The sequence below is a fragment of the Melanostigma gelatinosum genome, assembly GCF_949748355.1.
Source record: "Melanostigma gelatinosum genome assembly, chromosome: 17".
Taxonomy (NCBI): domain Eukaryota; kingdom Metazoa; phylum Chordata; class Actinopteri; order Perciformes; family Zoarcidae; genus Melanostigma; species Melanostigma gelatinosum.
In genome coordinates this window covers 21,976,118-22,002,468 of record NC_136650.1, presented here as the reverse complement: position 1 = coordinate 22,002,468, position 26,351 = coordinate 21,976,118, and the positions used below count along the sequence as shown (strand labels likewise).

The 26,351-nt window shown below is 45.7% G+C and overlaps 1 protein-coding gene across 2 annotated transcripts; it reads left to right on the top strand.

Moving 5' to 3' along the window:
• Nucleotides 1-1,785: 1,785 nt before the first annotated feature.
• On the top strand, nt 1,786-25,561 carry LOC306791697 (chromodomain-helicase-DNA-binding protein 4-like). 2 transcript variants are annotated; one of them, XM_079288558.1, is made up of 39 exons: nt 1,786-1,970; nt 2,441-2,610; nt 4,764-4,873; nt 6,017-6,286; nt 10,040-10,158; nt 10,553-10,818; nt 10,919-11,049; nt 11,161-11,299; nt 12,068-12,234; nt 12,488-12,721; nt 13,175-13,378; nt 13,471-13,679; nt 13,866-13,997; nt 14,084-14,183; nt 14,446-14,637; nt 15,522-15,722; nt 15,818-15,955; nt 16,195-16,316; nt 16,688-16,861; nt 16,962-17,103; nt 17,220-17,351; nt 17,589-17,706; nt 17,811-17,935; nt 18,154-18,246; nt 18,467-18,787; nt 18,896-19,085; nt 19,718-19,807; nt 20,028-20,119; nt 20,215-20,348; nt 20,539-20,683; nt 21,309-21,462; nt 22,124-22,480; nt 22,795-22,836; nt 22,954-23,199; nt 23,281-23,389; nt 23,498-23,630; nt 24,026-24,221; nt 24,938-25,119; nt 25,244-25,561. In XM_079288558.1, exons 2-39 carry the CDS (start codon nt 2,550-2,552, stop codon nt 25,256-25,258), a joined length of 5,985 nt encoding a protein of 1,994 aa, XP_079144684.1. In that variant the 5' UTR covers nt 1,786-1,970; nt 2,441-2,549; the 3' UTR covers nt 25,259-25,561. The 2 variants fall into 2 exon arrangements, with proteins under 2 accessions (XP_079144684.1, XP_079144683.1); XM_079288557.1 differs by having other exon boundaries at nt 22,792-22,836.
• Nucleotides 25,562-26,351: the final 790 nt, after the last annotated feature.

Here is a 26,351-nt window from a genome sequence, read left to right as displayed (position 1 = left end):
CTTCATATTCTCCTTTATATTCTCCTTTATGTTCTTCTTTATATTCTCCTTTATATTCTCCTTTGTTCTTCTGTATGTTCTCCTTTATTTTCTCCTTTATATTCTCACTTATATTCTCCTTTATATTCTCCTATATATTCTTCCTATACATTCTCGCTTATATTCTCCTATATATTCTCGCTTATATTCTCCTTTATATTCTCCTTTATCCTTTATCTTTAACTTTGTAAAAAATATATCAGCAGTGATTTAGAGTCAGGTTTAGATTTATGAATCTATATATCACATATTGGGTATTGCAATATTATTATTTTATATTAAAATCTCTTTTTGGATTGATGTTCTTGTGCTTTAATTCTTATTATATAATGCTTTAAATTTTCATATTTTTTGTAATGTTCATCAGCCTGGGTATGTCGGATATAGTTACCTGTAATCTCTGCTCTCCATGACGGTGTATAAATAAACTCCTTCTAAAGTAATGTCTACATACTTTTGGCTCTATCTTCGACTCTGGCTGGTGAAACAGCTGTTACGATTTGTATTTTTTGCACACTTGGATGACTCAAGAGATTTTGTCCTGCAGTGCAACAACAACAACAACAACAACAACCCCCCCCCCCCACCCGAAAATAAAGACCTGAAATGTTCTGTTGACACCCCCCCCCCCCCTCCCCACACACACACGTCACTCAGATGCCTCTCTGTCCCACTAAGCATTAAACCTCCACAGTCAAAAATGCTCTACACTCTAATGGTGGGAAAAACACAGTCTAGGACCCAGACGTTTTTCCACCCCATTGGCTGCAATGCATTTTCCAAAAGCAGCCTGTGGAGCAATGTGTGTGTGTGTGTGTGTGAGTCAGTGAGTGTGTGTGTGTGTGTGTGTGTGTGTGTGTGTGTAGCAGACAGCTTAACTCAGCTGTTGGCTCTTGTACTTCTGGGCTCCCTGTTTCTTGTTTTGATGGGGGGGGGGGGGGGGGGGGGGGGGGGGGACTTGAAGGTTGTGGCTACAGCTTGACCTTAGTGACCCTCCACCCTGCAGGGTCGACTCTTTAACCCTCATTAACCCTCACACTGACCTGCTCCTAAAAACACAAAGGTCTACCTCTCTCAGGCCGTCAGGTGAGCTCATGATCAGGTGAGTCATGCGTAGCCTTATATTTTAGGGTTACACCTGGGTCACCCTAACTTTTATGCTCCCCCCCCCCCATGGTGCATTTATTTTATTTTTTTTAAAGTCATAGTTGCATTGCATCCACATCGCGTGCAGCCGGACTCATATATACAGTACGGTGCCTGCGCATACATGCAAACATGCACACTCAAGTTAAGCAGTCATGTGACACACACAGTTGCCATGTGATGGCTTTTCCTTTTTTTTTTTTCTTTCTCCTATCTCGCTCTCTCTCTCTCTTTTTGGAGTTATGCTTATTGAGGGATGTCAGTGACTGCGCTCATTACTATTATGGGATGCCGCACGGGGGTGGGAGGGGGGGTCTCCATGGTAACCACGGTTGCTATGGGGGGGTGCATGGAGGAATGGGGAAGAGACTGTAGCAGAGGGAGGGGGAGTTGACTATTATGGTCTGTACATTGCAAGGTAACTATGCAGAGAGGGGGAGGGGTGACTGAAGTGTGTGTGTGTGTGTATGTGTGTGTGTGGAGAGGAGGAGGAGGAGGAAGGGGGGGGGGGATATTATGGGATGCCTGCCCCCTGATCTCTTTGTGTGTGTGTGCGCGCGCGCGCGGGGTGTGTGTTTTAGTGTGCGAGGGAGAGAGAGAAAGAGGAGACGGCGTCGTGCGCACACGCTGCCTACCCCCCCAAAAAAACACGGAAATATATTAAATTGTATGTATACCGTTAGCTTAACAAAAAACAAAAAGAGCATCAAAGTATTGATTATTAGACAAAGTGAGCTTCGGAGTGACTGGGGTTTTATTTTTTGGGGGAAGCTGTGAATCAAGTTGTGAGTATCCAGGTTTATTTTTTTGGTTTTATTGTTTGTAAAATATAAATACAGACTAAGGTGAAGATGGACTGGGTGAGATGGATGCTGGTTGTTACGAGATGTTCTGAGATTAGATATTAAGTGTGCAACCATGGCTCGTTGTGCTTCTTTATTATTTATTTATTTTTCTCAAATCTGAACCGGTCCAGCTCGGGTTAGCACGCGTGCTAATGGAAACTAACGATAGTGGTAAAGATGGCATGTCAGCTGAACGATGGAGGGTGGTAGTCTGTCTTAACTTGATATAGGTAAAGTTAAAATATATTGTCTTGAGAAGTCCACGCGGTGAGTGTTTGTGTCTCGGTGTGTTTTTTGTTTTAATTATCTTTGGTGTCAAAATATTCACTTCCGTCTTCTTTCTCTTTTTTGTTCTTCATTCTCTTCTGGCCTCAAACCAACTACACCGAACGATTTGGGACGGACTCCAGATTTGGGGGTCAGAACTCTGGATTATCCGACTAAACAAAACATAACTTTATTTAGTTCAGCTGAACTTGTTAGCTAACTAAATAGAAAGTTTTTCTTGCCCTGTCCGCTATGTCTGGAAGCGAGGATGACAGAGACGACTATGGAGCCCCGGAGGACCGGTTAATGCACGGTGAGACCGGAGCTCATTTGTTAGCATCTAAATGCTAATGTTCACAGCAGTTTCATGCTAGCATGAGCAGATGTTTTTTTTTTTTTTTTTTTTTTTTTACATTCATATCAATCATGTTTCGCTACGCTAGCTAATGTTGCTCACTACCGGGTAAGCTAATGCTAGCGGCTGACATTAGCATACGTGTACATTTTAATTTGCTTTACTCTCCTCCTTTCACACTTTTTTTTTTTAAATAAACGCTGTGTTGCCACGCAACTACAGCCGTTAAGGCGGTTGATAATGATGGTGTGTTTGGGTCATGAAGTCACGCCGACTCAGGCGTGTTTCCCGGGGCCTAATATGTTAGCGTGCTATGCTAACCGGCATTTATTTACGTGTCGATGACACAAGATGGAGGCAGCCAGTTAGCTTCGGAAGCTCGCGGATGACGTTCTGAAGCGTTCCCTCGTGCGTGTGTGTGGGGGGAGAAGTACAAATAATACAACAGTAAAAAACGTTTCGAGCATTTTCTCCATTAGATGTATCTTCCTAACATACATATTATAAACACAGACTGTGGGGATCTAAGATGAGCATTGTTTACAGTTTTGTATAATACACGACGAGCACGCGCTGCGAGCACGCGCTGTGTACACAACCAAAAACAAGTAGTCCTGCAAGTAAAGCTTAGGGGAAAAAACCTGCATTTCATTCATAAATAGCATTAACCTTTCAATGAATATGTCAAGTGATGCTGCATTGCAACACAATATTGTGTAATGCAACCAAAATATGCGTTCACGTGCACGATATTTGATGCAAACGAAAGGTTGGCGCATGTCTTGTTTTCATGCATCTGGTGATGTAGACACTGTTATTGTAAATGCATCAGAGCTACAAGAAGTATTCAGATAACGTATATATTCAAGTAGAAAGTGCTGCAATCAAAATCTTACTCGAGTAAAAGTAAATACTTAAAATACAACAGTAAACTTACTGAGTGTTCAGGTCCCATTTGAGGATCCTATACATTAAATTAGTGGATTATATTGATTGATGCATTCACTTTAAGGTCTTTATATACTCAGTGGTAGCTTAAACTATACTAATATATCAGAATGTATCAGTTAAATAATAGTTTGTGGTAATAATCTCAAGTCTGCAAAGTAACTTCAGCTGTCAAATGGATGTAGTCCAGTAAAAAGTACAATATTTCCCTCTGAAATGTAGTTGAGTAGTGGTAAATGGAAATACTTGCGTAAATAGTACTTGATAGTAGTGAATGTGGTTTTATGTCACCACTGAAACAGATACATTTATGGCTTTTTTAATTCTCTGGATTTCTTGCATCCGTCCACATCGCCACACACAGCTCTGTCTCCTCATAATGACATTAAAAAAAAAAAGCTCATCTCATTAAAGCTTCTTCCTCACAGGTGCATCTTAATGGCTGCGCACCATTTACTTTTTTTTTTTTACCATAGTCAATCACATTAACAGGCTCTGAGTGCCACACCGCTTCACTACGGAGCCACTGAGGCAGCGCCAAACGCTGGACTGGGATCCTCCCTGTCATCAGGGCTGCAGGAGGGTGTGGTAAATTATAACGACTAATCAGTCGTAAATTACCAGTTGTATGTAACCACTGGAACAAAACTGATTTGAATCACCCCCCTAAGGGCAACTAGTAGCCCAAACCACCGGCTTGTCCTCCACTAGTTCTGGTTCTCGGGACTCCTGTTGGGTTTTTATTCTAGCCGTCTAATCCTGGACCACTTAAATGTCATTTAACACCATGTGAATGTGGTTGCAGCCTGGCGGGGGGAAGAAAGAGCGCTAAATTATCCCGGTCAATACCGTACTTTGTTCTCTTACTTTGTTTTTAAAACCTAAAAGTAAGCCAGTTGGTCTCTTCAAAAAGGGAAACTGGCATTCTGATAGTGGTCATTTTAAATAGGAAGGACCCCCATCAACCAGTCTGTGACGGGACTCTTAAATGAGAAAAATAAAGATTAAAAAATATATCGGAATACAAGTAAGAGAAGCTGCTCAAAGTTTACCAGCTTGTGTTTTGCTTTTGCTCTTTGCTCTGTAACGTTATCACACTCGGTCTCTCGTCTCTTGTGTATATGTCTAACCGTGAAATGTCTCCGCCGGCTCGATTTTTGCAGACGACGACGAAGAGGAGGTCTCGGAGAATGAGACCCCGAAGGTGAAGAAGAAGAAGAAGGCCAAGAAGAGCAAAGAGAGCAAGGGCAGCAAGAGGCGGTCGCGCAGAGAGGTAAGGATGCAGAGCGTTGTGTCGCTGAATGTAGCTACATGCAAAGTCAGAAAACTACCTGAAGTACACCACAACTTCTTCATCCCATGTAGATAGAAACTAGACTGTAACACTGTTAATTAAACTTCACACAGGACCGTCGGCAGACTTTGATAATCTTCTCATGTAATCACAACAACCAACAAAGTCAAATTAGCTGGAAGTAGTTATGATTGTGCAATGCTTGAGGCTCTTCCTGCCTTTAGTATGGCAGAGTTTAATACACACGTATCTCCTTATTGTGCGTATTAAATGTTTTTGTGCACGTTAACACCGTCACGGTAAAACCAGGTCGCTGTACTGGTCACACTGCACAACTTGCTGTCTCGTAATCACCTGAAACTACGTTTATCATGAAAACACAAGCTAGAAGGGACACAGGTGTCCCAGTCATTCATGTCTTTACCATTTCCCCCCATCGTAGACCCGTCACTGTGTTACGCGTATTCATGCAAATACCTCATTGTAGCTCCTTGTAGCTTCTGTGGAGGTGAAGTTAAACGATAACATTCCATAATCTGGTGAATCTGTGTTAACGACTGGCGATGTGCTTTCCTTACGCTGTGACAACAGTACGTAGATGAAGCATTAAGTTTAAATGTTCTCACTTAGCAGCTGGTTAGTTAGTTAGCTAGCTAGCATTCGCTTGCTAATTCCACCATGTTTACGCAGGGTTTCATCCCTCAGCCTCATGGCTCACTTTTATATTTAATGTTTCAAAACTGTGCAGTGGGTGGAAGTTACACTTTAACATTTACACACCTAAAATCTGTCTCGTCTACTTATTTCTTGCATCTTTTTTCTCCTCCAACCATCATTTGAATTATACAGAGGGAGTTTCTCCACTTCTAATTACGTTTTCGAGAACAGAACTCGTCATTTTTCTTGGGTTTTTAAGGCTTCTGAAGTGCAGTAGGAACTATTTTCTTGTATGATGAATTATATTCAATCTTTCCTTTCATAAATATGTTTTATCTTGGAGTGTTTTGAAAATCCCAGCGAGAAAGCTGCGCCTTTATCCCATTCCCGTTACTCTCGAACATGACAGCTTCACTTTGCTGACCGCTGGCTTCTCTTTTTTTTTTTTTGGTGTCCTGGTTCCAGGAGCTCCCCATCAGCTCCCCAGAGCCCATGGACGTGGGCGGGGCGGAGGAGGCAGAAGGCGGCGGCCACGCCCAGCGCTCCGACAGCGAGGGCAGCGACTACACTCCGGGACGCAAGAAGAAGAAGAGGGGCAGCAGCGGCAAAGAGAAGAAGAGGGGCAGCTCCGGAGCCGAGAGGAGCAGCTCCAAGAAGAAAGAGCCGGAGCCCGAGGAGGAGGAGGAGGAGGAGGAGGAGGAAGACGACGACGACGATGACGACGACAACAGCTCGGTGAGGAAAACATGGCCGTCATAGTTTTAGTGAAGCTTCTTAACACATACATCTCAATCTTAGAAGAAGTATTTATCTTTTCTGAGGGTTGAAAAGCCTCAGATGCAACATTTACACCATAATCAGACAGAAAAAGTCTTCACGTTCTCCCAAAAAACTCAAGAATTCTAATAATTAGCTGGGTTGGCTGAAGGCTGTGGAGCACATCTGTCTCCACTACGGGTCACAGGTTTGAGCTCCAAAAGACAAATTCTGTGTACATAACATATTTTGGGGGCCATTCTCGGTGCACTACGGGACACGCTCTTTTAGATTTTTGCTGTGTTTTTCATATTTTGTTTCAAGTTGTTCCAGTTCATGGCTTAACCCTCTGAACCCCAAGCAGTTTCGGGGTGTTTGTAACTCTGTGGCTGCGATTTTTACTGCAATATAAAAGAACTGCACCTCTGTGGAAACTGAACAAGTGTGGCTAGAAGTAGAGAGAACTGGAGGTTCTACGTGCTGCTATATACATTGAACTACCGTACTTTTCGGACTATAGAGCGCACCGGCATATAGGCCGCACCAGCTGATAAAAATAAAAAACAAATTTTTTTTTTTTTAAAGGGGATGTGTACACGGATAAGCCGCACCGGTCTATAAGCCGCAGGTGTCCCCGTTGAACAGCAAGATGCTTTTAACAGTACTAAAGTTGTCTTCTTCTCTGAACATCATAACATGTCGCTAGCTTCTAAGCAAATTTTAACATTACGGCCAATGGGGAAATGCTAACTGCGATTAGCATTAGTGAATATAATATATATTCGTACATCTTTTCATGCAGACATACTTACAGACTAAGGTCTCTCAAGGCTACCAGTGGATCCGCTTAGAATTAGCTTAGAAGCTAGCGAGTCGGACATGTACTGTTAAAAGCATCTTGCCGTTCAACCTTTTTTGTTAACAGTCCTAGTGAGAGGTGGGTCAAAGGTACTTCATCCATATTGTAGCGACCCTGTCAGTAACAGCTGGTAGCAGAGGGGTTGCTGGTAGCAACTGTTCTGTGTCGGGAGCTAGTAAATGTTGTGTTAGACCGGAACCGGAAGTTGCGGTTGTTGTTGTGGCGGAGAAAAGCTACAGAAAAATCCGTATATAAATCGCACCGGACTATAAGCCGACGCCTCAACGCGTGGGGTAAAACGTAGCGGCTTATAGTCCGAAAAGTACGGTATGTACAGTTTTACAACCTCTACTTCCAGCCTCTCCTCTCCGCTCTGTGTTCAGCAGCCTGAAGTTCACTCTTAAGATTCACAGAATTGTTGTCATGTGACTGTTTGTCTCAGAGGAGAATCAATCGTGGCTTCCCAGTTGCGCTGAAGAGTGCAGAATTCAATGTTTTTCACAAGATCTAGTAAAGCAAAGGGTTTAAGCTTTGTTGCGTTTTCTGACTGAAGCGTTCGTCACACATGTGTTCAAGGACCGTCTGAAAGATGAAAATCTGACGTTTATAACAGTGTTTACAGCTTCTGGTTTTGATAAACATGCTTTTCTTCAGAGGTTTTCTTCGGCGGGTTTTGGGGTTCAGCCTCTAAAACCTGAATTAATTTTTGTCCGTTTTAACGTTGCTGTGTGTAAAATGTGGTTCAGCACAGGTTGAATTGAAACGTTTATCACCTCATATTGACTTAATGTTCTGAAAGAGCTCAATGAACGGACACCGATATGCTCCTAAAGTGCATTTAGATTTCTAAAACACTGCAGCATCATATGCAAAACATGTAGCTGTGGGGTAGAGTACAAGTTGTAGTGAAACATAACATGCAAAACTACTGATAGGATCCTTTTTTTTTTTTAAGTGTGCCAAACTGCTCTTTGTGCACATTTTTGGTGTAAAAAGAATCGTACATTTTCCAGCCGATTTCCAGCGACCACGTGTCTCTTCTTTGGTGGACCGTGGGTTCAGTGGGAAGCCCTTTTGTGCGGTCCTGTTGACTGGGTACCTGTAATGGAGTCGGCTCTGGTTTGACAGACAGAAACGTGAGATGAGAGACGCTTAAACAAAGAGCTGTGTCTGCTGCACTCGGAACACACCGGCGGCCAATAGGGGGCCTCGCAGCTAATGACACTTATGCAAGGAAGGGGTGGTGTCGGGGTGTGTAAGTCAGTGTGTGTGTGGGTGTAAGGCATGTATGCTGTTACCACGGCAACCCTGCTTAGCGCCGCACTGCGCTCTTGACCCTTTTTTTTTTTGGGCTAGATAAACACGTTTTATTTCATTGTCAGAGAAAGATGTTTTTTGGTGACAGGCTGGTAGAGGAGGAAGAAGAGTGCAAGGTGGCTGAAATTACTGCTCACCTGCTCCTCGGGGCCTTTTTTAAACTTTAGGTCAATAAAGCTGCAATCAGCAAGAAATCGTTTTTTATTGGTCGAAATATGACCCGTTTTCACCAAAGAAAAGTAGCAGTTCAGACGGTGAAGCATCGTGTTTGATACAGAGATGAAACGATTTGTTCAGATTTACAAATGTGTCCATTACTTATTTATCCATTTTGAAGTCTGTTCCCATCTGCAGAACGTTTTTGTGCTTTTCTGTTGTGATCTGAAACTGAAACGTTTGTGGTTCATTAATCCGGTTTAAAACTGTGTTCTAATATTTTAACGATTAATGCTTTAATCAAACGTAATAATTGTCGGATTAACCTGTGAATAACTTGTTAGTTTCGTTTGTTTGCTTTGATGCGAGTGACTCAGTCAGAAGTGAAGGTTGAGCAATAGGGACAAAGTTTAGAGGAGTAAAGTAATTATTATTATTATCAACTCATCTGTGGGTTGAATCATCATTTAGTCTATTCAGCACATTTCCATCACAATGTCCCCGAGTTTAAAGTTATGTTTACATGTTTTGATTGAACAAAAGCGATTTTAGTTTTACTTTGAGAGCCAAATAAAGAGGAATCTAGAGCGATGCGCACTTTAATCATAGTCATTGTTTGTATAGATCTGAATGGTGACAGTCACATTCAATGAACTGCCCAGGCCCATATCATTACATATTGTTATGTACGTTACCTGTGTAATAATTCAGCCTATTGTGAGGTAAAATAATGGTCGCCGACACAGAACAAAGGTGTCTTTGTGAGAGGTGGACGGTTTGTCTTTCGTGGTAATCGTGTTTAAATAAATCCGCCGGTCGTGTTCGTCTCTTTAACGCGTATTGAATTACGGACTCGTCTCCCTGAACCAGGTTCTCCTCCGACCAATCGATCCGATTAGTATCGATGACTCCTCTGAGCTGAAGTGGTTGTGAGATAATCCTGTGAGATCGTGTGTTACCGCTGTGATGACAAAGTTTAATGTGACTCTTTGGCTGCAATACTTCTTAAAAGTCTCATTTTGTTGTTTCTGTTTCGTCACGTTTCTGCTGTTTTTGGACTCGGTGGCTTGTCAATCCCAAACATCTTCCAGTTTTCAGTGTTTTACCTGCTGGTGTGATTGGTATTATTGGAATTATTAACCATTTTACATAAAAAAGAAAACCCCTTAAAAAATCCAATATTTCCTGAGATACATTCGGAGGTTCTTTGTAAACATCGTCCGTTTTCTCCCACTTCTCTGGACAACGCTCCTCTCACGCTCGTCCTACGAGTTAACGGTTCCATATTTCATTCACAATTACCAGCCGTCCATCTTGTGACGGCTGCAGTTGGTTTGTTGTTGTAATGTTTCTGTATAACTCTTGTCCCTCTGATGAAGCTCATTGTTGTTTTCCTGCAGGAGCCGAAGTCGTCGTCCCAGCTGCTCGATGACTGGGGCATGGAAGACATCGACCACGTCTTCACCGAGGAGGACTACCGCTCTCTGACCAACTATAAGGCCTTCAGCCAGTTCGTCAGGTAGATGAGGACACGAGACATAAGAGTGTGTGTGTGTGTGTATATATGTCTTTTCTTCATGTTTATTTACCAGGAAAGAAATCTCCCATGATGCACGAGTTGCTTTCCTTTCCCAAATTTTTTATTGTCGTCTGTCTGTCTCTATCTCTCTCTGTCTGTCTCTCTGTCTCTCTGCCCGTCTCTCTGTCTGTCTGTCGCTCTGTGTCTGTCTGTCTGTCTATCTCTCTCTGTCTGTCTCTCTGTCTGTTTCTCTGTCTCTATTTCTATACCAGGAGAAAAATTTCCCATTTTTTAATTTATGTTTTTGAAATCATAATCGAGTTTGATATATTCACTGCGCTCCCGTTTGGTTCATGCTTACAATGAATATCTTTACTTCCCCTTTGCCTCTAAGGCCCCTCATCGCAGCCAAGAACCCCAAGATCGCCGTCTCCAAGATGATGATGGTTCTGGGCGCCAAGTGGCGCGAGTTCAGCACCAACAACCCCCTGAGGGGAGCCGCCGCCGCCAACGCGGCCCTGGCCACCGCCAACGTGCCGGCCGCGGTCGACACCATGGTGGCGGAGGTCGCGCCGGTTGTTGTAGCGCCGCTGCCGGCACCGGTGGCTCCAGTGGAGCCTCCGCCGCCGCTACGCAAGGCCAAGACTAAGGAAGGGAAAGGTAGAGTGATCATGAAACATTAAAGAAGTCTGATCTTTTGTTCTTCTCTTATCTGTGCGTCACCGACACACGTCTTTGCCTTTCTGGTTTGTGTCGGCAGGTCCCAACGCCCGCAGGAAGTCCAAACCTACACCTAAACAACAAGAGAAGAAGAACAGTGCCAAGACCAAGAAAGTGGCTCCTCTAAAAATCAAACTGGGAGGTTTCAACAGCAAAAGGAAACGCTCGTCGGTACGATCTGTCTCTCTCTCTCCCTCTCCCTCTCTCCCTCCCCTTGTGCGCCCACATAAAGTTGGGTACGACCAACAGTTTCTTAAGTGTGTGTGTCTCACGTTTGCACAGAGCGAGGAGGACGAGCCCGAAGTGGACAGCGATTTCGAGGACGGCAGCATGAACAGCGTCTCCGTGTCGGAGGGATCCAACAGCCGCAGCAGCCGCAGCAAAAAGAAGCCGTCCAAGAGCAAACCCAAGAAGAAGAAAGGTTCGTGCGTCTTCTTCGTCTCCTCCGTCGTCCTCCTCTACGTTAAATAAACGGCAGGCTTTGTGTAACCTGTGGGAGTTGAACCCGGTGAGTCAGAGCTCTTACCTGTTGGGGCGTGAACCGGCTGCAGATGGAGCCGGCAGATTGCGGGTTAAAGTCACAGCGGTGGATCTGATAATGACTGCGTGCAGAGTAAAGCATTACAAAGTCTGTGGAATGGACAACAACATGAGGAGGTGTACACACACACACACACACATTAGTCACTGTGACTGAGTCAGCTGATTATATTTAGGACGGCATCTTGGTCTTGGTTGTCGCCTACTGACGCATCGTCATCTTCATAATCTTCTGCAGCCGCTCTGACGACGTCACAGATGGATTCAATCCTTTTTTTAACGGTTGTTCTGGTCTTTAGTGGAGTCTCTGAGAACTTTTAACCTTTTTTTAAATCTGGCATTTCAGAAAGAAACACAATCTACTTTGTGCGTTGTGAAGTTTCTTTATCCAAACGTGGAGGATGAGCATTAACGATCACTTTTACATCTTCACTGTGAAACCCCTCGATTTCAGTTTGTTGGTGTTGTTGAGGAAATGTGTCGTTGAAAAGAGGAAAAAGTGACTCCCACAAACATCAACACACTCGTCATGAAATGCACTGATCACATCCTGTGTCGCGGGTGAATGTGTGATGCTCGGAAGTGTGTTTTTTCTTTTTTTTAAGCCTTGTTTGTGTGTTTGGTTTTTTTTTCAACTTTGAATCAGAAGCAGAGGACGGGGACGGCTATGAGACGGACCACCAGGACTACTGCGAGGTTTGCCAGCAGGGTGGCGAGATCATCCTGTGCGACACCTGCCCCAGAGCGTACCACATGGTCTGCCTGGACCCCGACATGGAGAAGGCCCCCGAGGGCACCTGGAGCTGCCCGCACTGTGTAAGCAACACGCCGACTCTCTCATTCCCTAAAAACCAAACGAGGGCCAATCAGAGCAACACAGACATCTCAAACATCAACTGAAGTAAAGTCAGTTTCTCTAAGAGTCCCAAAACTAAGACCGTCAACCCAAGAGTCCTCTGTAAAAAGAAACTGCAGATAAAGAGTAGAACGATTGTAACGAATACAGAAGTGATCATTTAGGAATACTTTGAGGAGGTTTAACATGTAAACTTTGTTCCTCTCATTCTAGGAGAAGGAGGGCATCCAGTGGGAGGCCAGGGAGGAGAACTCGGAGGCCGAGGAGGACGTCGTCGAGGCCGTAGACATGGAGGAGGACGACCTCCACATGGAGTTCTGCCGGGTGTGCAAAGACGGAGGCGAGCTGCTCTGCTGCGACTCGTGCCCCTCGTCGTACCACATCCACTGCCTCAACCCGCCGCTCCCAGAGATCCCCAACGGAGAGTGGATCTGCCCCCGCTGCACGGTGAGCCCACCGGGGGGGAGACGGATGTGACTTTTGACCCGTCGCAGTTAGAAAGTCTGCCTTTTATTCATTGATTCATCGGGTAGTCGCGCTCCTCCTGCAGCTGTTTCTGTGCCCGTTGAGGTCAGCGCGACCCGACGAGTGATTTTAAGAAAGAAAAATCACGGTGACGTTCAAGAAACCAACGCAGATTCTCTCTGTGTAACCAGAGAAACATGAAGCAGATTTAATGAACCGCCGAATGTTTCACCACAGCAGTTAAATAGACGGTGTTTTAAAGTCATGGAAATGTTCAGAGCAGTGAATCGATTCATTAAAAGTGATTAAGAGATTTATTTAAAGGCTTTTAATCACACAAGAGAAAATTAGAAGCAGTTTATTCGGGGTAAAAAATAAAGGCTATCATCTTAACGCTGTAATATTAATATGTCCCTCTCTCTCCTCCCCCTCCAGTGTCTCCCCATAAAGGGGAAAGTCCAGAAGATCCTGACGTGGCGATGGGGCGAAGCTCCGGCTCCCACGCCGGTGCCCCGCCCTTCAGACCTTGCGGCCGACACCCCCGACCCCAAACCGCTGGCGGGACGTCCGGACAGAGAGTTCTTCACCAAGTGGTCCAACATGTCGTACTGGCACTGCTCCTGGGTCACCGAGCTCCAGGTGTGAACTTTTACCGTGTTTCTGACGCTCGACTAGAAACAAGTCTGCTCTCTTTTTAACCTTCGTCCTCCTTTCGTCCTCCTCTTCACCAGCTGGAGCTCCACTGTCAGGTGCTGTTCAGGAACTACCAGAGGAAGAACGACATGGACGATCCGCCGCCAATCGACTTTGCTGAAGGCGAGGAGGACAAGAGTGTCAAGAGGAGGAACAAGGACCCCATGTACGCGCAGCTGGACGACAAGTACCTCCGCTATGGCATCAAGTTTGAGTGGCTGATGATGCACCGCATCCTCAACCACAGGTGAGGCTGCGGCTCTACTCGGGGGAAGAAGATTTGGTCTTCAGTTACTGCAGTCATTTCTTGTAAAGCTGCCCATTTATGAAAGATAACTCCACAAATCTCTGTTTAGACGAGTAATAGTTCAGATATTTGTGTCATGAATCTTCTGCCAAACATGAAAAATGACTTTTTAACATTATTTTCCAGTGTGGACAGGAAGAACAACATCCACTACCTGATCAAGTGGAGAGAGCTGGCGTACGACCAGGCCACCTGGGAGGCCGACGACATGGACGTGCCCGACTTTGACACCTGCAAGGTGCACTACTGGAACCACAGGTGAGACTGCAGCTGCAGCGGGATACAGATGCGTGCGCTCTTAAAGCAACACTTCTTTACTTCACTAACGGGAGCGTTTGTTTCAGAGAGCTGATCATGGGAGACGAGGGGAAACCGGGGAAGAAGCTCAAGGTGAAGGGACGAGTGAAGCGGCCCGACAGACCTCCTGAGAACCCCGTGGTGGACGTAAGTCTGGAGTATTTAAGGGGTTTAACTTCCCTTCAGCTCTCTAAGAACCAAACGGAGGACGTTCTTAAAGGGAAAGTCTTGATGTGACCCAAGATGAACCGCCCGGTTCTACTGTTAGAGATACAACTTGGTAACAATGAATTGTTTGACCTGTAGTTCAGTGTAACAAAAGAATATGTTGCACAGATTGTCAGTTCAAGATACTTTTCTCATCTCTTGCTTTTAACACCATGTACAATGTCTTCTTGTCTCCCCTCAGCCGACCATAAAGTTCGAGCGTCAGCAGGACTACCTGGACAGCACGGGGGGCACGCTGCACCCCTACCAGCTGGAGGGTCTCAACTGGCTGCGGTTCTCCTGGGCTCAGGGCACCGACACCATCCTGGCCGACGAGATGGGTCTGGGGAAGACGGTGCAGACCGCCGTCTTCCTCTACTCGCTCTATAAAGAGGTGGGTTAGGCTGTGAGATGTGCTGTAAAATACACACACACTGAAACTGCACAACTGGTCTTGTGGGGAAATGATTTCTAGTTCATAAAGTTTTTTTTTTTTTAATGATCTTCATATTTACTGTGAGATAATACATCTTTAAGGCAGCTTTGGCTCCAGAGTAGCTCTATGTGTGCAGCTGTCCTCCTATTGGCCGGGAGCCGTCCAGCCATTTTGTGTAAGTCAGGTGAAATGAGACGACATTAAGTTCTTGATCTCAGACGGTAAACGTCCTCAGACGCCGGTCGCGTGAGCGGCTGCTGCCACCTAAAGGAGGGAGGCCAGAATACACTTCCTGTCGGAGCAGCAGGAGATCTTCTGCAGCGTTTTTTAATAAACTTGATCTGAGGATTTATGTATTTTGTCCGTTTCATTTGTTTTGTTTTATGTACAGTTCAGACCTGAGGGACACGTTTCTCAATGACTTGAGTTCATGACACAGTTTGTCAAGTTTTCAGATGAATCTGGAACTAGTTTGATAATCAAGTAATTTCTTAAGTGATTTGTTTTGCCAAACGTTTACTGGCTCCGACTTCTCAAATTAGATTATTGTGTGGTAGTGAATTTAATATTTGTGGAGTTTTGGACGGACAAAAATGTTTAAAAACGTCATCTTTGTCTCTTCAGGAATGATGGGACTCTTTTTGCTGTTTGGAAAAGTATATAAACAAAAAGATTCATCAATTAATCAAGAAGATAATCATCTGATTTAATTGTTAATAATCAATTGTAGCTCTATGCCTGAAACATGAGATTTAGTATCGGTTTGAAACAAGAATCAAACCCTCGAGCTGTATTTGTGAAATGACTCGAGTTGGACTTGACCTCTCTCTCTCCGCCTGCAGGGCCACTCGAAGGGCCCGTTCCTGGTCAGCGCGCCGCTCTCCACCATCATCAACTGGGAGAGGGAGTTGGAGATGTGGGCCCCCGACATGTACGTGGTGACCTACGTCGGAGACAAAGACAGCCGAGCCGTCATCCGAGAGAACGAGTTCTCCTTCGAGGACAACGCCACCCGAGGAGGGAAGAAGGCCTCCAGGATGAGGGTGAGAGGAGACGGACCGGAAAGCTCACTCAGATAAAAGTATCTAACAGACGGAGGGTAACACCTTGTTTGTGTTCCCCCCCCCCCCCCCGACAGAAAGACTCGTCGATCAAGTTCCACGTCCTGCTGACGTCCTACGAGCTGATCACCATCGACATGGCCATCCTGGGCTCCATAGACTGGGCCTGCCTGGTGGTGGACGAGGCCCACAGACTGAAGAACAACCAGTCGAAGGTACGAACACGCATGTAGACACACGGGGTCCGTTAGTCAGAGGTTAGGGGGAGTATCAAATCCAATTAATGGTGATTTTTGCTTGAAATGCACATCCCTTCAAAGCTGACCCACTAGAACGTTTTGGAATAAAACCGTTTTAAACATCTTTTATTGGAAGCTTGTGCAGACAGCCGTCTCCGACGTTTAACTGCAGCTGAAAACGTGTTCTTCTTTGTTTGTTTTATTTCCTGCTGTAGTTTTTCCGGGTGTTGAACAACTACCCTCTGCAGCACAAACTGCTGCTGACTGGAACTCCGCTGCAGAACAACCTGGAGGAGCTTTTCCACCTGCTCAACTTCCTCACACCGGAGAGGTTCAGGTAGGCGCCGGTCTCTGTTCTCTCACTCTTTACCTTTTTTATAGGAGGAACATTTTCAGAGCCCTCACCACAGCACTGAGGCCTTCCTTCAGGTGTCAGGTCATGATGTGTGAGTCGGCAGTGTGTTTTGTTTTTCAGGAACTGGAGACTCGAAACCAATAAAAATGACAATGAACTTTCAGATATTAGTAGATGTTTGCATATGACTTCGCAGATGTTTTGAGGGTTGAAAATATCCAGTAATTAAAAGAAAAAAGCAAAGAGCCATCAAAAATAACCCTAATTCTGCTTTTCTATCCCGTGTAGTTTCTCGTGATGTCTCAGATTTGTGTGTTTTGAAGTCTCACCTGTCGTCCGCGTCTCGTTTGCAGTAAACTGGAGATCTTCCTGGAGGAGTTCGCCGACATCGCAAAGGAAGACCAGATCAAGAAGCTGCACGACATGCTTGGTCCGCACATGCTCAGGAGGCTGAAGGCCGACGTCTTCAAAGACATGCCCTCCAAGACGGAGCTCATCGTCCGGGTGGAGCTCAGCCCTCTGCAGAAGTGAGTCTGGCTCTTCCTTTCCAAGATGATGCTCCTTCCAAAAGAAAAAAAAAGGTCGCGTTTGTTTTTAAATGTAACGGAGTAAATGTGCGTTTCGCAGGAAGTACTACAAGTTCATCCTGACCAAAAACTTTGAGGCTCTGAACACCAAAGGAGGAGGAAACCAGGTTTCTCTGCTCAACGTCGTCATGGACCTCAAGAAGTGCTGCAACCACCCCTACCTCTTCCCCACGGCCGCTGTTGTACGAACCCAACGTTGTTTTCATTTCAAGGAGATTTAACATTCCAGCTGAACTTTCTCTCTGTCATTTGAGAACCTGCGTAACGTAAACTGTTCGTTTTGGTCGCTCACAAACAGGAAGCTCCAAAGATGCCCAACGGGATGTACGACGGCAACTCTCTCACAAAGGCTGCTGGGAAACTGACGTTACTGCAGACGATGATGAGGAAGCTGAAGAACGGCGGACACAGAGTGCTCATCTTCTCTCAGGTAAGAGACGTTCTCTTCCGTTTACTACTTTCTCTCTTTTTAAATGATCGGACAGAAGAATGTTTTCTATCGGAGTTGATCCTGTAAAGCTCAAAGATAAAATACAAACAAACGTAATTGTACAAAAGGTTGTAAAAAACACTTTTCTTCTGCCGTTTGTTGCAACGAGAAGGACTGAAGTGGAGAATGTCGTTGAGCTGTTTCCTAACAATCCGTCTCCTCCGTGTTTCGCTGCAGATGACCAAGATGTTGGACTTGCTCGAGGACTTCCTGGAGAACGAGGGCTACAAGTACGAGAGGATCGACGGTGGCATCACGGGAGGGATGAGACAGGAAGCTATCGATCGCTTCAACGGTGAGACCGCGAGCACCAAACTGTGAACTTAAAGAGTTACTTGATGTGTTGTTATTGAGGTTCCACGTCACTAACATGGAAGCTGATCATTTCTCTTCCCTCAGCTCCCGGCGCTCCGCAGTTCGCCTTCCTGCTGTCAACGAGGGCCGGAGGTCTGGGCATCAACCTGGCCACCGCCGACACCGTCATCATCTACGACTCTGACTGGAACCCCCACAACGACATCCAGGTACGGCAGGACTCCCGCTACTCCGTCGCCTTCTACTCGTTGTTATTGATCATAAAGTGAAGCTGAAGTTGTTTGTGAACTTTTGAGGGAAGTCTTTCAAACATATTTGCTGAATTTGTACAGTTTTCTATCCCAATATGAGTGTTTTATTTCCCCCTGAGGTTCATTGAGAAGTTAAATATTTTGACGATTCACAACTCCTCTTCCTGTGTTTTCAGGCCTTCAGCAGAGCGCATCGTATCGGTCAGAACAAGAAGGTGATGATCTACCGCTTCGTCACCAAGGCCTCTGTGGAGGAGAGGATTACTCAGGTAAACAGGACGGCGGCAACGCAATGTCTTCTGTCGAGTGTTGCCCAACAGATGTTTGCATCTGGCTACTGTCTTGTGCAAGTGACGACCAACGAGAAACAATTATTTCACACTTTTTAGTTTTTGCCGCAATACATTCAAAAAGCTGTTTTTATAGCAAAGCTCAGATGAAAATGTCGGACATATTGACAACCAACAAATTGTTCTTTCTGTTTTCCAGGTTGCCAAGAAGAAGATGATGCTGACTCACCTGGTGGTCCGACCAGGTCTCGGATCCAAGACGGGCTCCATGTCCAAACAGGAGCTGGACGACATCCTCAAGTTCGGAACGGAGCAGCTCTTCAAGGACGAGCTGTACGGTCTCCGCGAGCACAAGAACAAGGAGGAGGACAGCAGCGTCATTCACTACGACGAGAAGGCCATCGACCGTCTGCTGGACAGGAACCAGGACGCCACGGAAGACAAGGAGCTGCAGAGCATGAACGAGTACCTGAGCTCCTTCAAGGTGGCTCAGTACGTGGTCAAAGACGAGGAGGAGGAGGTGAGCGAAGACGATAGCTTAACATCCGACTTGTCTCACCCCCGTAATGTCTCACGGGGGTTTTTTTTAACCGTCTCCGACCGCTTTCTCTCGTCTTTTTCCGCTCAGGAGGAGGAGGTGCAGCGGGAGGTCATCAAGCAGGAGGAGAGCGTGGACCCGGACTACTGGGAGAAGCTGCTGCGTCACCATTACGAGCAGCAGCAGGAGGATCTGGCCCGCAACCTGGGCAAAGGCAAGCGTATCCGCAAGCAGGTCAACTACAACGACGGGTCTCAAGAGGACAGAGGTCGGAATGGAGGTACTTATTGGCTTTTTTTACTGATATTAGCTGAATGAAGTCTGCGCTGTGGTGTTTTTATTATTTTATTTTTTAATTTTTTTAAATACATTTTTAATTTGTTTTTATTTTTATTTACTTTTTATTTGTATTTTCCAAGATTTTTTTAAAAATTTATATAAATTTTATTTATATTTTCTTGCCTCCTCTAGCGGAGGGTCTTATCTTTGTCATCTTTCCCTTTAATTTCACCCTGACTGTTTGTCAAGCTGGCGTCGGATGCGCGTCACCTCTTGAGTCATGAGATTGCATTACCCACAATGCACAGCACATAACTGATCTCAGCCCATTTAGCTTGAGGAGCTAAAATGCCGCCGCCCACACAGACTGTTGTGTCATAAATTGTGTTTATCTTCAGAGACACTTTTTTTGTTCCTCGTGCATGAACAGGATCTATAACGCAGACGTGTTCATAGAAACGACTTCATAACAGTGTTTGACCTCCTTGTTGCTCTCAGTAGTTCACGTGAAAAGAAGCCGAATTAGAGAGAAGTTCAAACCCAGAGTGTGACGTTTGTGTGAATGAAAACAAAAATACTCGCTGAAGTCTTTCTGGACGGTGCATTAAAAACCTCTTGTTTTTAATCTCACAGCTGATTGGCAGGATGACCAGTCTGACGGCCAATCGGATTACTCGGTGGCGTCTGAGGAGGGAGACGAGGACTTTGACGAGCGAACAGAAGGTGAGAACCGTTGTCTGTTTTTAGAGGTAAATAACATGAAACAATATGAATATCAAGCTAATGTTTCAGGTGTTTTTGCAGCAGTGACATTAAACATATCTGTGTGTATAAAAAGGATATGATTGGAAAACTAGTATGCAAACCAGCAGAAGACAGAGGACCAGTTGTAACACATGCTCGTATACAAAACAAATTAAATCAAGTTGTTTGATTTCTGCAGCCAACTCTCGCAGGCCGAGCAGGAAGGGCCTGAGGAACGACAAAGACAAGCCGCTGCCCCCCCTGCTGGCCAGGGTGGGAGGCAACATCGAGGTTCGCACCATTTGTTATCCCTCTTACATTGAAACCCCCCCCCCCCCTCTATCTGTATCTGACCCCCCTGTCTGCCGGTTCCTCCCCCCCACCAGGTGTTGGGTTTCAACTCTCGGCAGAGGAAGGCCTTCCTGAATGCAGTGATGCGTTATGGGATGCCCCCCCAAGACGCCTTCACCACCCAGTGGCTGGTCCGAGACCTGCGCGGGAAATCTGAGAAAGAGTTCAAGTGAGAAACGTCATAATACACTTAAAATACCAATTCAAGACTTTAAAATAAGAGTTTTTATTTATTTATTTCAATACGTACTTCTCTTTAAATCATCAAACTTTTTCTTCTTCTTATTTTATTTGTATATTAAAACTTGTATGCAGAGATTAAACACGTTAAACTTTTCTTCTTCTATGGTCTTCTTCAGGGCGTACGTCTCTCTGTTCATGCGTCACCTCTGTGAGCCCGGAGCCGACGGCGCCGAGACCTTCGCCGACGGCGTCCCCAGAGAAGGATTATCACGGCAACACGTCCTCACGCGCATCGGGGTCATGTCGCTCATCCGCAAGAAGGTAGAAAAGAAGACGACGCAACGCAGCTCTGTCTGCGTGATGTCGTTAGAACCGACGTCTTCAGAAGTTTAGTGTCTGTGTTTTGATTCGCCGTGTGTTTTGATTCGTCGTGTGTTTTGAGTCGTCGTGTGTTTTGAGTCGTCGTGTGTTTTGAGTCGTCGTGTGTTTTGAGTCGTCGTGTGTTTTGAGTCGTCGTGTGTTTTGAGTCGTCGTGTGTTTTGAGTCGTCGTGTGTTTTGATTCGTCGTGTGTTTTGATTCGTCGTGTGTTTTGAGTCGTCGTGTGTTTTGAGTCGTCGTGTGTTTTGATTCGTCGTGTGTTTTGAGTCGTCGTGTGTTTTGAGTCGTCGTGTGTTTTGAGTCGTCGTGTGTTTTGATTCGTCGTGTGTTTTGAGTCGTCGTGTGTTTTGAGTCGTCGTGTGTTTTGAGTCGCCGTGTGTTTTGAGTCGCCGTGTGTTTTGAGCCGCCGTGTGTTTTGAGTCGCCGTGTGTTTTGAGTCGCCGTGTGTTTTGAGTCGTCGTGTGTTTTGATTCGTCGTGTGTTTTGATTCGCCGTGTGTTTTGATTCGCCGTGTGTTTTGAGTCGTCGTGTGTTTTGAGTCGTCGTGTGTTGCTCCGCGTGTTCCAGGTCCAGGAGTTCGAGCATGTGAACGGTCAGTGGTCGATGCCCTGGATGGCCGAGCTGGAGGAGAACAAGAAGGCCGCGGCTCAACCAGAGTCCCCCGGGAAAACCCCGTCAACCGGGACCCCCGCTGACACGCAGCCCAACACACCTGCTGCAGGTAACGCACACTCTCACACACACTCTCTCACACACTCTCTCACTCTCTCACACACACTCTCTCTCTCTCTCTCTCTCTCACACACACTCTCTCTCTCTCTCTCTCTCTCTCTCTCTCTCTCTCTCTCTCTCTCTCTCTCTCTCTCTCTCTCACACACACACGCTCTCTCTCTCTCACACACACGCTCTCTCTCTCTCTCACACACACGCTCTCTCTCTCTCACACACACGCTCTCTCTCTCTCACACACTCTCACTCTCTCACTCTCACTCTCTCTCTCTCACACACACGCTCTCTCTCTCTCTCACTCACACGCTCTCTCTCTCTCTCACACACACGCTCTCTCTCTCTCTCACACACTCTCACTCTCTCACTCTCTCTCTCTCACACACACGCTCTCTCTCTCTCTCACACACACGCTCTCTCTCTCTCACACACTCTCACTCTCTCACACGCTCTCTCTCTCTCACACACACGCTCTCTCTCTCTCACACACGCTCTCTCTCTCTCACACGCTCTCTCTCTCTCACACACTCTCACTCTCTCACACGCTCTCTCTCTCTCACACACACGCTCTCTCTCTCTCTCACACACGCTCTCCCTCTCTGTTCCTGGGGACGGTTACATTAAAACACAACATAATAAATGTTTGTCTTTTGCAGTCGATGACTCCGCCTCAAAGAACGAGGAAACGGTGAAGGATCCAGAGGAGGTGAAGAAAGAGGGCGAGGCGGAGAAGAACGGCAAAGAGTCGGCAAACGCCAGCAACGAGGTGATCGCCATCCCAGACGACGAAGACGACGAGAAGAGTCCGCCGGCGGAGAAGGAGAGCAAGAAGAACGGGGAGGAGCCGATGGAGACGGACAAACCGAGCAACGGGGAAGCAGAGGGCGAGAAGGAGGAGGCAGAGAAGGACAAGGAGGCAGAGAGCGAGATGAAGAGTGCGGAGGGAGGAGAGGAAACAAAGTCGACACCAGAGGCCAAGACGGAGGGGTCAGACGTCAAACCCGAGGTCAAAGGTAAAACTCCTCCTTCATTTTGGATAGTGCAAACAGGACCTTGTTTTGGGATATTTCTCCTCCACAGTTTATTTTGAGAGCTCTGTTTTCTTCTCTCGTGCTGAAAAAACATCCAAACCCATAAAATCTTGAGTTAGGAGTCACATCGTGGCTGAAGCTAGACCCTGATCCTGTAGTCTCGGACCTGGTCTCTGATAGAAACTTGAATGCAGTCGCTTTGTGCGTCTTTAAAAGTGTGACACCGTGGTGTTTCTCCAGTTTGTTTGTTGTCGTCTTTATTTCTTTAATGTGTTCTTCTTTGTTTTTATCAGCAGAAGAAAAGATGGACGTCACGCCTCCTGCAGATGAAAAGAAAGGTACTAAACCCAGTTTTATAAACAGGAAGTCACTTTAGTTTTATCGTGTTTCTTCGTAGAATATAATTCTTAGTAAGCCGTCGGGTTAATCCTCGTCTCCTTTCGTTCTTCCTGCAGCAGATCTGAAGGAGGAGAAGGAGCCCCAGAAGCCGGAGGAGGAGGCGGCAACGACGACGACCAAACTGCAGAACGGAGACGGCAGCAAAGAGGGCGGAGCTTCAGATGCCCCTCCTCCTGCTGCTGCCGCCGCCTCCGCAACCACAACCATGGTCGCCATCGCTGGAGCCGCCGCAATTGAGGAGAAGAAGAAGGCGGCGGCCAAGACCCGGTTCATGTTCAACATCGCTGACGGAGGATTCACAGGTACACACACACACACACCAACACACACACACACAGAAACACACACGCTTCATTCTCTAATGGACGTCTTTCCTCTTTCAGAGCTTCACTCTTTGTGGCAGAACGAGGAGCGCGCTGCTACCGTCACCAAGAAAACCAACGAGATCTGGCACCGCCGGCACGACTACTGGCTGCTGGCTGGCATCATTCAGTATCCTTTACCCGCCTGTGATTGGCTGTCAGCGCTCGCTGTAGTTCAGGGGGTGATGGGGATTTGTTGTTCTGAGATCTGTAGTCGTGGTCCTTCACCTCCTCTCAGACACGGTTACGCCCGCTGGCAGGACATCCAGAACGACGTGAAGTTCGCCATCCTCAACGAGCCGTTCAAGGGAGAGATGAACCGAGGGAACTTCCTGGAGATCAAGAACAAGTTCCTCGCCCGGAGGTTCAAGGTAAACATTAACGTTGGGATGGAGAAGTATCGCAAGTGTGGTTGTGTGAGCTTCTTCTCCACATTCACTTCAGTACTACACGGGAGCAAAGCAAAGTACTGGACGTGTTTTAGACTCCTAAAAGAATCAAGAACGCTGTATTTTGAGTATTTTCACCTCTGAAACAGTGACCGGTTCCTAAGAGAACGCAAAATAGTGTTTCCTGCTTCAAGAACATAAACTACTTTGCGTCCTCTAAAGATTTTAGGTATTTTACTCCAAAAACAGTGAGCCATAACGATGTTTAATTTGTAAATATAAATTGTGTTGTAGCTGCTGTGGCTTCCTGCAAAACGTGAGTCTGAGGTGTTCATTCCTCAGTGATGCTGACTCCTCCCCCTCTTCTCCTCTTCCAGCTGTTGGAGCAGGCGCTGGTGATCGAGGAGCAGCTGCGTCGGGCCGCCTACCTCAACATGTCCGAGGACCCGTCCCACCCCTCCATGGCCCTCAACACGCGCTTCAGCGAGGTGGAGTGTCTGGCCGAGTCCCACCAGCACCTCAGCAAGGAGTCCATGTCCGGGAACAAGCCGGCCAACGCCGTCCTGCACAAAGGTGAGACGCGGAGCAGGAAGTCCCTGATGACCAGTATGCTTCATGTGTTAAAGCTGCATTCTCTCTAGTGTCCACCAGGGGGCGACTCCTCTGGTTGTATAGAAGTCTATAGAAAATGACTCTACTTCTCTCTTGATTTATTACCTCAGTAAACATTGTAAACATGAGTTTATGTCTCAATCTCTAGTTTCAAGTCTTCTTCAATACAGCATGATGTTCATTTCGTACATTATGGTCCATTTAGAGTCACACAGACCATAAAGCAGGGGATGCTTTAGGGCGGGGCTACACAGTGATTGACAGGTCTCTACCAGAGACGTATACGGCGTCTCTACGTCACTCCTCCACATTCTAAATATGCTCACTTCTGTTCATTGGTTGCGGAAAAAAACAAGATAGTGAAATTGCTTATTTTTTGATTTTTACTCGTGTTCTTACTCATTTATTACAACTATTCTTTTTAGGTCATTTGACAAATACAAGAGTTTCCCTTCTCTGGTTTTTATGTTCTGTAGAATAAATAGTAAAAGTTAATACGAACTTATCTCAGTGAGAGCAGAACAATGACACATGAAGATAAACTGACGTAAAGGAAGGAAATTAAACCATAAAACACAGCGTGAGCTTAAATACACAACCATAAATGTGACGACGAGACGAGCGACTACATTCCTCATCTCTTTATCGCTCTCTCTCTTTCTCTCTCTCTCTCTCAGTGCTGAAGCAGCTGGAGGAGTTGCTGAGCGACATGAAGGCTGATGTCACCCGCCTCCCGGCAACCATCGCCCGAATACCGCCGGTTGCGGTGCGACTCCAGATGTCCGAGAGGAACATCCTGAGCCGGCTGGCGAGTCGAGGGCCAGAGACGCAGTCACAGACACAGTCACAGACACAACAGGTACACAAATGCAGACGAAGAGAACAGAACTACATCTTAGATTTACGTTTTAACTTTTGGCATATTTTCCAAAACGTGTAACTGTTCCTTTAAGATCTGATGACTAGAACCTTGTCTCCTCCAGATGTCACAGCAGTAGAGTGAAACTCTGCGCTTTACCTCGAAAAACCAACCCCCTGCCTCACCTTCGACATTCCTGATTGGTGCACAGCAGAATGACGGACAGCGCGCTCAAGCTTGAAGCCACGCCCAGTTCACTCCCCCCCCAAAACCCTCCCCCACCCAAAAAACAGACTTTATGGAGGATCGAATCCCTTCCCCGAAGTTTGAGGCTGTGGACATAAAAGCTATTTTATTTTTTTCCTCCTTTTTTCAATTTCTGTATTAATATTATTGATATAATGTTATTATGATGGTTTTTTGGGACCTAAATAAAAAATGTAATAAAGAGTTTGTGTGTGGTCAGTTGGGGGGGGGGACAGGCTACGTTTAGTGTTAAAAATTACAGTTTGATGTCGTAAACAAATCTTCACATTAAGACTCGGGTGATCCACTTCAAAGGTTTCTGGGTTAAATGCGTCTACGCTTCCTGGTTCTAGATCCCTGACAGCAGACTAATTGTGCAACTTCCACGTGTACTTTACCTTTTTTATTTTGCATACAAATTATGTATTACTTCCTTCAAATTGACAACTTTGGAAACTTCACAAAGAGAAAAAAGATTTAATTTGTGTTTCTTGGTCCGTCTCACCATTAATTGCAACTTATTTAAATTTTCTGCATTTTCAATTAGGTCCTCAGTTTCCTCTGTTGGATAAATCTGCATCATTTATGTTTTTAGTCAACATTTTGTCTGTTTAGAGTGTTTGTATCGTCGCATAACAAACTCAAAACCTGCGTAATTAGTATTTTTCAATGTGATTCCCGTTTGTCGCCCCTAGAGGCGGATAAAGACAAAACGTTTTGAAGACTAAGAAAGATTTGGGAAAATGTTTCAGAGTAAATCGGGGAAAGAACACGACATTTCAGTTGCAAACATGAATTTATTTGAATTCACAGACGGAATCAGAATAACAGTGAAATCTTTCAGTGTTCAATGTAAAGTTCCTTTTGATATCCAGCAGAACTGAAGAAGCGCTGATGCTGATTTTCACTTCAGTTTAAAATCTAATATATATTTATATATATATATATATTTTTTTTACATTTTAAATAATCAATATCTACAGTCC